A 13,313-nucleotide genomic window follows, 5' to 3' on the forward strand; every position below is an offset into this window, starting at 1 on the left:
TCTATTGAGATTTGTGATAATTATAGAGTAAAAAATGTCGTGGGAGACGTGGATTCAGACATGTAAATTAAGACTCTAAAACGAGACATATAGTTGAAGGTTAAGATACTTTGATTTAAAATAATATATCTTTTCAAAGATCACAAACTTTAGAACGAAAGACTGTATATTTTTACGCAATAAAAGGAAAAATCGAGATCTAGTTACTTTACCACTTGTTGCCATCAACTGCATATGTTCGGAAAACGACTATTTGTCATATCGTTCGCATCGCGTCGATATGAATCCCTTTCGGAAGTTAACAAGATGATAAGTGAATTTAACTAATCAAGCATTCGTAGCACAAAACTTTTTTTGTTATGATTCTTTCTTTTGTAATCTAATGAGAGCATCCTTCTTTGATTCTCGCCAGAAAAAAATATTTTTCAATATGAATAAATTTGTTTTACTTAAATCATCAATTTAATTGTAGCCATTACTTTAAAATCTTTTCAATCGCTATCGATATTTCTGATATACCTTTCCATTTAATATTATTTCCATTTCACGAGATAGATTCTGGGATTCAGAATACTGGGAAATATTCCTGTTCTCTCCGCGAAAAAATACTTTTATTCGTGACAACCACTCATTTAGAGAAATAAAGATATAAAGTTTGTACGGTTAATGCGAAACGATTCTGAGAACTTACGTCGACCGAACGATTAAATGATCCGGTACATTTCTCGATCTCGAAGAAATTCCATCGCATGTCCAGCGGACGATTCTATATTTTGTTGAGAAAGATAGAGACCAGCTAAGCTCGATAGCTGCCGGCCGTCGATTGATCTCTGCCATTTAATTAAATTCTCTTCTACCAGTATAATCTTCACGCTATTCTTGATGAACATTGAAGCTTCGTACGAAGATGTTCACACTTCAAACATATTATATTCTCCGTTGCATCGAAACTGCAAGATTATCGATACAAATACTTCTTTTTATACCAAGGCACTAAGAATTAAAATGGATTAAAATACTTCTTCATCCGAAATGTCATATTTTGCTTTAATAATCCCGTATTCTGTTTTCAGAATGATATTTCTTCTTTCTAAATAATATTTAAAATATATTTAAATTTTAAATTATATTTAAAATTGAAGAAGCGATCGTAGGAGAAAAGTTTGAAGGATTTTGAATTAATTTTTTAAAAATTCACATAGCCATTAATCGTATTAAATAATTGCGTTTAACACTCCTTAATATTCAAAACTAAATATGAAAATTGTTTAACAATAATATTTATTATATCATAATTAAAAGATAACGGAGCAAATACTTTTTATCGCACAGTACTATATGTTAAAAAGATCGAATGACAAAATTGTCATAAAAGAACATGTAGCAGACATTCATTATAAAAGACTCGCAAACGAAGCAGTTGAAGAATCCGATAGAATATTGAGAGTTGAAGCTTAAAATATCTTTTTCTCCTTGACACATGAATTGATAAGGGAAGATGAATATGGACAAGTATTGCCAGACATTAACTTCCGACGTGTATTGATCTTATCTTATTTGTCGACAGAATATGTAGGAGTAAAATTCTGATATATAATACAGGAAGGTGATAAAGATAAAAGATTTAGAAAGTAATAAAGTTCAATCAAAGTGTGTGTTAGAAAATATAAATTTAAAATTATTTAGAAGCCTAATTAAAAGAAAAGGAAACATGACTAAAAATCAATCACAAACTAGAGAGCCTAGGAGAAAGCCCAATTAATAACATGCCCCTGAATAAAAATTACTCTTGCCAATCACAGAATAGCTGGTCATGTGATCAATTAAATGACGATTTTTTCAGGATCTTCGTCGAAAACGTAATTATTAAACTTCAAATCAAATTCTAGATTCAAATAAATATAAAAACGTATAATTTCTGCTGATAATTTTAGTACCGATAAAAATATGACTACTGAACAATAATGATCGCATTGCTTCCAATGCGATCATTATCGATGATATAGACATGTAATTAAAACGATATAGACATATAATTAAAACGAGGTATTGGCATCCTAAGAGACACGCGAAAGCACATTCGCTTCAAACAAGAATCGGCCATTTCGATGAATAAAAACAAGTTATGTCGCGTGCAGTAAAAGGTTCTTTTTCACAAGCGTCTAATGATCGATAATTTTTAGTACATTATAAAAGCTAAGAAAGCGATACAACAAGTCTTTGTTAAGGAGAAACGTATGTATTACCATAAAATAAGAACGCTATTTCCATCCGAATTTTCGTAATCGTCATTGTCAACATAAATCTTAATTTTCGAAATTCTAACTTTGCGACAATTAGGACACTCGGACTTTAATTAAAGAGAAATCTGCGTCATGCGACAACTGACGCGATAACTGCCATGTTCATTACATTTTACATGTGCATCTTTAATCTTAATTTGACGTACCGAGGCAATCTATGGAAACTGGTGAAACTTAAGCTTCAAGCAAGATAAGATTGTTCAAGGGTATTTAGAAGTTTTTCAAACTTTCCTTTTACCTCCTTGTTTAGTAATATTCCTGAAAGACCTAAAAGTCATTAATTCCAAACTTTCCATTAATCCCCGGCAAAAGATATTATCCGTGCCTGCTAAAGCTTCACACTTCACCAGCCTCTCTTTATAATGCAAACCTGATTCAAATTTCCAACTCGCGCGATCTATCGCCTTTCCTTCTGTCAATTATTTAAAATTATGTATTTATCACTCGATTCTTTGCTGCAATCTTCCGTTTGCACCTTTAATTTTTTTTTCATTTTCAAACATTTGCACGAGATAGAGAAAAATAGATCGAGTTATCTGCGCGTAAAATCAAATTCCAAGTTTCGCTAACGAGCTTTCCCGTGTTGCTTTCCTGCGACAACTACGCGATCGATATGTTTCTCTAAAGTCATCGTAGCGTACGCAAATTAATCAGCACCCCGCTTACAAGACCGGCCATCAGTATCTTCCGCGTTTGCAAAAAAAAAAAAAAGGAAACGGTTAACAGGTCCCGGTTGCAGAGAAAGCCGCGAAACCGTGAATAGGTGAAAATGCAACTACGCGTGCGAGCATATGCTCGCACAAAGGCGCCTCTCTTCAAGGTTACTCAGCACCTCTCAGGCGTACGATGGAGAGATTTATTGCGCAAGCCTCACGGTGGTGTGTACATTGTCGAAGGAAAGCGGTAATCATGATGCTTAACGAGCGATTTGTGGCACTTTACAGTGACGACACCTCACAGTAACAGGTTGCGACGGCCTCGCGAACATCTTCCGATCACGTCGGACGGTCTCATCCGCGTCGGATTTCGTGAGATGCGTCGGACGCATCCGAGAACTATCCGTCATCTGGTGCACTCCAGATCACCGCATATCTTCTACTGAATCATATGATTACGTCAACATGTTGTTATGCGAATTATTTACAGTTACGTCGCTGAATCATCGAACGTACTACATTTCACATTCGGAGAAAACAAAGGTAATTTTATATTTTGTAGGATTCTCAAGAGAAATTTTCCTAGATAATAAAAATAGTTAGAAAACACAGAATAAACTTTTAAAAAACATTATATCGTCCAGTGGTTTTGGAATTTTCGCATTGTACAAATAGCTTTATCGCGTTATTGGAATACTATTATTCTTATCCGTAATTTATAAGCATCTCGAGAGTATATTTAAAAATAAATGGAAAACTTGTAGCATGACCTTTCGCGGTTCGCGGTATTATCTGGCTAGAGTTGCAAGAACTGAGATTATTAAACCACAAGAAACTACCAAGCAAAATACCATAATTATCATATTATAATGTAAGACAATGTATCATTTTACGAATTTAAAAAAATTTAAGACAACAATTTAGAGACAGAAATTATTATTTAATAAATTAACTTTCTCTCTTTGTAAACTTCGATACTCACAATTTATTTCTAAAAAATTACTTTATTATTAATTATTAATTAATTATAAATATCTATTTAAAATAATTCTAAATAATAGAACTATTTAATTAATTAATTCTAAATATTCTTTACTTCGAGATTTCGAAAAGATTTTATAAAAAGTGGATAATGCATAAAGTATAACCGCAGTTTTCTTAAAATCAGTCGTTTACCAAGCGATGCTAAAGTCTATAATTAGCGACATCAGATCTAAATAAAAAATTATAGCAGGATATTTCGCGCTCGTATGAGTTTAGCTGTTCCGGCTAGTTGTCAACTAACCTGCGATCGTGATCGCTGTAAAATTTGCACGCGTCAAGTCATTTATCCCGTCGATCGCTAAATAAACTGCTATTAGATAAGCTGAAGTCTTTTCTCTCGACGGTTTGTCAACGAGGGTCAACAATGGCCAACGACATGGTAGGAAAACCGATGCCTTTCTCCAGTCGTTGTTTGAGCGGACCAGGCTCGCTTAATGGCAAGATTAAATACTTTGCGGGCGAACAATAAGGAAGCTATCTCCTTGTACGATCAGGCATCGATCTTAATTCGGTATTGTTACGAAACATCATTTAACCATTGACTAACTTGAAATGGCCTGTCGTTTTGAATAACTTCAATCTACCAGAGATCAATGAGATAAAATTGATCGAAAGCTTTTACGCATGGGACATTTATGTTTATTTGCCATGTTAAAGCGATGAAAGTGACTTAGACAGGTGCCATCTAATGACTAATCAAGACAGACATTATAGTCATTATTAATGTGCATTTATCGACCCTTTTATGGCGCGGCCAATAATAAAATCGATAGATCGGGCAATTTATACACGACTAACGCGAGTTACATAAAGGGAAAGTAAATTTTTTGCGAGGGCTTAAATATCTATGCAGATAGAAGAGATTATAATTGATGACACGACAAAAGATAAAAAAAAAATTAATGCTCTACGTTTAAATCTCGATTAACGTAAAACTTCTTTATCCTCTTTTGCCGCATCATCTAACGCATCATCTTCCATCTGTGCAGATATTTAATCTCTCAGAAAATTTATTACGCGTTAAAATACATTTAAATGAAAAATGATATAGCTGATTGCATTCTCGTCGCCTTATTGCAATCATGTCTCGTTTCGCAAAATTGTGAAAATTTTATTGAAACGCGTGACGGAAAGCGACGGTGGTTGTTGCCGCGAATAATTGCGACAAAATGGCGAATGCGCGCAAATGGAGCGTGACCGTTATACGAGCAACGACAGCAGTGAATTTCGCGGATTCCGCTTGTCAATAATATTGCTGTCACGCTTCGATAGACATTTCACGGTGAGGACCGCCGCGGGCTTCATATATTTTTAGCGCCGGAAACTTTCATCGGGTGAAAATAGTATGAACACATAAATTTACGACGGCTATGTACTGTCTCGTGAGCCAACTTACTTTTCAGAGCGTTCAATGAAACCCGAGGGAGACCTGCTACACCGAATCTCACGTTTCTGTAATTAAACGGCGCAGAAGTGCTACCAGATGTGTAAGTCTTGACAGGAATGTAGACGATACAGAAAATTGATCGCGCAGCCGGAATATTAGAAGAAAGCTTTCTGGCTGTTCTCAACAGTTATCGATTAAATATTTGACAGTAACAGATGATTCGATTGCAAGCTTATCGATCTGTGTCTTATCAAATTCTTCAATTTTAAAGAAAATTTTTTATTTATTTTTTTTCGTATTTTTTTCAATCTGGAATTTAAAAGCGCAAAATCATATAATGTTCCTTTATAAAATAAAGTACATTTAAAACACAAACACAAACAAAATAAATTTAATAAAAATTTTATTATTTATTTCCTAGAGATTTATTTCAATAGGAATTGATTTTTTAATTATATTTCAATAAAAGTTTATTCATCATTATTAATTAAATGTAATGAAATTATATTCTCCATTTTAAAAGTTTATCCAAATAAAAGTTTTCCAATAAAAATTTATTTTAATTTTTTGTAATTATATTTGCTTTGTCAAAAATATCGATTTATTACTTTTAATTATTATTTGAAAAAATAATAATTAAATTATATTGATTTGAAAAATAAAATTTCAATAATTCATCAGAATTTCCTCATGTTTCCTTAATTCTTTTGACTTAAAGTTCTACTTTTAAAAAATGATTCAATAATTAAATTTATCTTTGACAAATAAAAGCCATAATCATATTAACTATAATCATATCTAATATGTAAAATAGAACCATTATAAAAACTATTATTTTGTTGTTACAAAAATATTATGCCACTGATTAAAGACAAAGAAAACTTGGACGCTGACAATTGTAAATGTTTTTAAACATCTCTGTGGGTTACTAATGTGTTACGTCAACGAGCTGATGGATGACGGATACCAAATGCCGCACGAAAGCGCGCGTGCGTGCGAGTTTGACGGGCCGGTGTCCGAAAATTATAAAACACTTTTCCAAGAAACAGCAACTGCTGCAAAATATCGTTCTGTTCTCCTAATCCTTCTCTCACTTTTTTCTTTTGTTGAATAGATGGAATCTATATTAAGAGCCTAAAGATTTCTGATAATGATGTATGAAGAAATTAAAGATTGTCATCTCACGAGATAATATTAGCGAGATAATACGATCTAACACTTCGCGTGTAATTATTTTTCACACACTTCATCATCTTTTATAATATAAAATCTTCAAGAAATTCATAAAAAAGAGAACGTACATACATTTCAATAAATAAAATTAATCAACGATTGGCTTAGTCCTGCTGCATGTTCCGATAAGCCGAATAACCCTCAAAATTCTCCTATAATCGCTCAGATTATTCAAAAGGATCCTAGAGACGCGATCGGCCACACGGAATTATTCCTAAGTTTCTCGGACTTCGATGGTCAATTAATGAAGCGTATGCGCAATGACATGGCTCGAAATGAGTCGTGTGACAGCGCGAGAGATGCGCGCGCGAGTCGCGTGGAAGGCCGCCTCGTAAAGTGCGACCCAACGTCGCGGTGCCCGTGATAGCGACGACTGGCGATGACTTCCACCAGGGAACGGAACGAAAGCCACCGGTGACGACGACGACGGCGGCGGCGGCGCCGCGGCGCAAGCGTCCCGCACGACCTGCTCTTTTCCGCGCTTTTCTCCGCGATCAGATCGAATCACCTGCGTTACAATGTGATTTGCGCGTAATGCCTCTACCGTCGACGAACAGTCAATCTGATTAATCCACAAACCGCAGGATCAATTGTCGAAAATTACGTGTGCTCTCGGTGCACTTCAGCTGAATTCAGATTATTGAGAGAAGATCCGCTTGGAGATCCGCAATATATCGGGCTACCGCACGTAACCAATATTTATTTTCCCGCAATTCACTCCGCAGGTATAGTTCTGTGTATCAAGTACGGGAATGTATATAAAGTTTATTTATATATTATTTATAAAAAAAAAAGAAGAAATGTTCGGAAAGCTATATAACAGTTTGCGATATCAAGAAAATTTCGTTAAATCATATTTTTGTGTCGACAAGAAGTTTTTTTTTGTAACATTTCGAATATTGATTCATTCTTGATGGCATTCGAAGGTTGTAGGATGCTGCTCCAGTTTGCTTGGCAAGGATTAATCTGACATTGTTGTAATGAGCTTTTCGAACTGTCATTTGTTTCCATTCTACCTATTCACGTATCACGTATCGCGCTAGTAACTTTCTATAGACAATGTAAAGCAAACCAAAGGCTATTATGATAAAATTAGAATAAAATCCAGTAGATATTAATTAATGCTTTAAAACCCTGCCGTTTTAAAACTCATGATAATAGAAGTGTATGCAGAAGTTTTAAACTTTTTCCTCAACGTTTTAGTATCAATTATTTTAAATTTAAATAATTTATTGCCTTTTTATATATTTGTAAGATTAATATCGAATTATCTGAAACACCATATTTTACAATATAATTTAATAATGCACATAATCTTACAAGATAACACAAATGAGCGACGATAGCTTTTATATTCGACGTTACATTTTATATTCGGTATGAGTTCCAGCAAGGAAAAACCGCTACTAAAAAGCAAAAAGTGAATCGAGTATTCTTGGCGAGAGTATTGTATCTCATAATATGTACAAATACTGATTTCATCGTTTTTAAAACAATTTTAATGTAATGGTCCTTTTGTGCATCTATTTGATGAAAGCTATTTTTAATAAAAGGTATTTCATTAAATCGAGTGAAATTGCCAAACGCATTTTTGTCATCAATTAAATAATTTAGTTGAAAAAATAAAAGGAAGGTACTTATATTATATGTAAGTAAAAAAATTTTTTAAATATCTGTACATATCTAATATATTGATAGTATAGTTTCAAAAAAGTAGTTTTTTTTTCAAGTTGCAGAAAAAAATTAAAATTATTTTCTTTTCAAAAAGAAGCAAATATGGCAGATTTTACGGACACATATAAATTTTTCCAATGAATTTTTCTATTCTTGGGAAAGGAACAGAGAAAATCAATGGAAAAATAAAAAAAAACGGTTTTTCTTCGAAAACTATAATTGATGGTATGATGTATATACCTAATATATTGATGATTGTTAAATTTATAGTGTCAATTTTAATTTAATTTAATTGTCATTGCTCAATATATCGTTATTTTATATTAAACAATGGATAAAATTATGACATAAAATTAGATTTTTGACATAAAAGTAGATTTTTAATAGTGATTTCGAGTATAACTAAATATGGAATTGTAAAAATGCCTTAAATGTGAGAAAAGTATCACAATTTCACAAATTTGTTAAACATATTTAAACATTCATCAACGTCATTTCAATATTATTAAATTCCTGCAAACAGCAATGTATAATTGTGTATATATATATGTAATATTTAAAATTATAGATTTAATTTTCTCATATTATAAAATTCCTTTTCATGTAACTAGATTTATAAAATATGAAAAAATATAAGTATTTTATGGAAATATCAGGAAATGTAATTTCTCTATCTAAATGTGCGAAACAGGATTTTTGCATTAACGGGAAATTCGATCGTTAACCCCAATCATGAATCGTCGTGGTGTCATCGGCTATAAATTTCTAACAAGATGAAGAAGAAGAAATAATTTATTGCTTCTAATTATTTTGTGCCAATCACTTTCTGTCGTGTAAACTAAGTACGGTTCTTTCCAGTTTGTTCAACACACCGCCTTGTGAAAAAATAGCGAGAATGTAAGCGCAAACACGCGCAAGCGGATATTAATTCGAATCGTCGATAGAAAAGCAATAAACGTATCTCTTTTCATCGTCATCTGCTCGTAGAATTGTTCTATTTATTTTTACATTTCCATCGCCAAATCCGCGTGGCACTAATGCATTCGTGCGAGAGTAGTTCCTGAATGATTAATTTTAGCACAGCGCAGCCGTCGGAATTCCTTAAGAATATCATTCCTTGACGCGAATAAATTATTCTCGTTTTAAATTATGGCAATATTAAAATAATAGAGCGCGAAAAATCTACATTAAAAGCTAAAGATTGAAAGAAGAAGCTATTACAAAATTTCAAAGTCTCATGATTGAAAAATTGATTAAGAATAGAAAAGCCCTAATATATTCATATAAACAATATTACCGGTCTTCATTCGTTTATTCGTTTATAAACATAAAAAAAATAAATTAGAAAAATCTTGATGCACACGCGCGCGCACGCGCTTGACCTTTGACGGTTTTATAATAAAATTCCGAATTATTGTATGTATAAGTACCTGATTAAGAAAAATCGATAGCTCCTCAGTGACCGTCGGGGAAAATATGATGTGAAGTTTTATTTTTAAATCAGATAATAAATAGATTCCCTTTACGACGCCATACAAGTAATTTTCTAGTTCAAGGCGGCAGAGGTATTACTGATTTTCCACTCCGTAGCGAACCATCACGAAGTCGCTTCTTTTCATCTAGTATATTTCTATCGTAAGATTTATTCGATTAGCACGTTGCCGATTAGATCGCCGCGAGCAAGAAGGAAAGTGCATCGCCGGCGCATCCAGAGATGCATTCTATTTGTGGGCGTGCCTATACCGGAAGTCATAATCACATCGCGCCATGAGATCGCGCCGCGAGAAAGCAATTAGTTCACGTCGATAATTAATTAAACTTTCGCGATCGATTCCGCGACACAATGCAACAGCATGCGCTTCAGATAGGAAACGATCGAGGAACTTTCATGTAGAGCGCGACAGAAGATAAGGTGCATCTCTCGATATCTATCATTATTTTTATATTGCTATGAAGAAGTTAATTAAACTTCCTTCTTCCCTTTTTTTACAACACATGTGTATATATCTCACCTATCTTGTAGTTATAATTTCTGTATATGCATATTTAATATACGTAAAGAACAATTTTGCTACACTGAGAAAAAGATATATTTAAAAATTTATTTGTGATTTATGTTTACTTTACTAAAATAAATCCTTATTTAAATAAGATAAAATACAATTTTATTTCTAGGAAAGTATACATCCACTTTATTTTTTACATTTAATTATATATATTTCACAAAATATACGAGTATGTATATATTACTATCCAATCAAATGTTTTTATAATGATAAGTATTAGTAATAAGTAATTTTAAAGAAAACAGTCGAGTTACATAAATCCAATTGGAGATACCGCATGTCCCGTAATATTTTCTCGTAAATATTTCAATTTTTTTTTCAGTGTAAAATATTTAAAAATTTAGCTCGTACAAATATGAAAATAATTTTATTAATCATCAAAATAATTATGCAGGACTCAAGTTGGTTGCCAGAATATTCAAACTTTTCGCAGCATAGCCCATTATTTAAGTGTTCTACATAATTACTTTGATAATCCAACAAAATCATTTTCAGATCTGTGTATCTACCAAAATTTTTAATTCAAAATCATATAAATATGTTAAAATATAAATCTGATCATAAAAAGAATTTTTATTACTGACATATATTTTATTTAACGAGATAAATCAATTAAAAGAATTGCAGTATCGTTTGTATCAATCCTACAGAGCATCCATAATTTCCACCCACAAATAGCGTAACCAGATAAATCTCGGAATGGTTCGAACATTACGTGAAAATTAGTCGGGTCACGACATCCCCGAGTGTCTTCAATTAATTGCAAGCTATGTAATAGTATGCGCGATATTACACGCGTTAAGTACAACTGGAGAGACCACGTATCGTAATGAACCTTCAGACACCGCATTACTGTATCACCGCAATTGGAGGGCGAAAATTCCGCCGTTTCCACCGTGCCACCGCAAATTACATTCGATCGCGTTGCACCCCCCGTGAAATTAATTACGCATTAAATTCGTTATCGGACGCCCGACTATTGTTCGAGAAGATCGGTATCGATCGCGATCGTTGCGTTCGCGCGATCAAAGATGTCAATATTCATTATAACCCGTGTCGGGCTCGTTTGCATCCCACGCGAGGAACGCAAATTAATGGCAGATTGGCGTCGTGAGCTGTCAACCACCGTTCAAATGTAATCAGACGCAAACCGGAGAGATGCCAGTCCCGCCACGATCCCGTGTGATTTATGTATGTGCGGTATCCGAATATCTACAATGTCAGGATAACCGTCCATTCGCTTTAAACGGTAGAGTTTTTCACAAATTTAATATACATAAATTCAGTAAAGCGTATAATAAATTAAGTCTTTAATTTCTAACTTGAAAATTTTGTTAGAAAAATTCCGTTTAGAATTCACAATCAGCTATTTTAAATAAGTCTTATTTGTATTTGTAAAACAAAACCTAAAACAATTTTTAATATTTTGAAAAATCAACTTGCTCTCATTTCATGCACAGTTATCTTTATTCAATCCTCAAGCATAAGTGTCATCACGTTGCAGCTCATATTTTAGTTGTGCAGTATCGCAGTATACGAGAAATTATATTATACGAATTGAAGACTCTTCTCTCGTTTTGCGAGAGAGGAGTCATACAATCCTTTTACCAATTGCACATGTAATCGAGTAAACGTGGATTTCGTAGATGTCAATATCGTCTGAAATTGAATCACCGTTTTTCCCGGAAAAGCCAATCAGCATGAGAGTATTTACAGGAAGGGAAGTTAGATCTCTTCCTTTCGAATTTCATAATTAAAAGTTATAATTGTTGAACAAAACCTAATATTAATTCCATTCAAAATAAAAAATAAGAAGGAGACATTTTAAGTCCTAAAATATATAAAAAAGCAATTCAAAAAATTAACGCAAAAAATTGCTGTACATATAATAATAGAATTGATAATTTCCCCTCTGAAAAAAATCTTGGATATACCCATGTCAACGAGTGACCACTAAAATTGAAATATTTGTTACTAGGAACACACGGTTTATATGATTTCAAGTTCATTGACTTGTTTGATTAAGTAAAATAGTTACTCTTTTTAATGGGAAACATACCTGATAGTTGTCGTTCCGACTGCGAGCGCGGCTGCTGCTGCAAGCTCTGAAAGCAACAGAGAATGTATCATTAGTATAAGAAACAGCGACTTACTGCAATTAGGTGCATTGCAGCGACAGCATATCTCAAATTGTTGCGGTAAAAACATCGTTTAAAATGAATTAGTTCTTCCGCTTAACGATCAGTTAGCAGATTAGTCCTCAATGTGAAACAAGCGCACATAGTATGTATGTTTATTTGAAATATTTCAAGTTTTCAAATGAATTACAAATCCACAGATTGCAGCGTTTAATTTAGCGTAATTACATAATATAATTCTTATTGTAATAATAAGAAAAACCGTTTTAACTTTGTCAAATCTTGCGCAGAGTTAATACTTTGATATTAGTTGGTGACACAGAAGACGAGATCCTTCATTGTCATGGGATCCTAACTTCGTCTTATTTCCATAACAACAAGAGATAACTAATAACCGATGCGACATTGAATCGTGACCCACTTGCAGTTATTAAGCCGGTCGACCTCGAAAATAATGGACGAACAACCGTGACCTTATCTACACCGTGCTTTACTGAGTGGATGCGCCATCGATCGATAAATATCGACCTTCCAATATTTACGAAAAAAATAAGAAGTAATTAACCTTGGAATACACACGCGATGCTTCACGTTTTCGTCTCAAAAAGAGCATCGTAAGATTAATCATTTCTCTCAACACATAGAATTACCAAGTGTAAAATTAAAATATCAAAGAAACTAATTAACGTAATAGTCAAACAGTAAATTGAGTTACATTACATTAATTCCCGCAGAATACAAATTAATAGTAACATTAAACAATATTACTATTTCCGACTCAACAATGTAACTGTTATATACAACATTATATT

General features: G+C 33.2%; 1 protein-coding gene across 4 annotated transcripts in view; it reads right to left on the reverse strand.

Moving 5' to 3' along the window:
- The window catches only part of cv-c (RhoGTPase activating protein), a 243,896-nt gene that overhangs the window by 138,542 nt on the left and 92,041 nt on the right, over positions 1-13,313 (reverse strand). For all 4 annotated transcript variants that reach the window (XM_087405032.1, XM_087405031.1, XM_011066803.2 and 1 more), the window contains exon 8: positions 12,423-12,468. In XM_087405032.1, coding sequence (XP_087261158.1) covers positions 12,423-12,468 — 46 coding nt within the window. The remainder of the gene's footprint in view (positions 1-12,422; positions 12,469-13,313) is intronic.

This window comes from Acromyrmex echinatior, chromosome 4 (genome assembly GCF_024713525.1).
Source record: "Acromyrmex echinatior isolate Ae372 chromosome 4, ASM2471352v2, whole genome shotgun sequence".
Classification (NCBI taxonomy): domain Eukaryota; kingdom Metazoa; phylum Arthropoda; class Insecta; order Hymenoptera; family Formicidae; genus Acromyrmex; species Acromyrmex echinatior.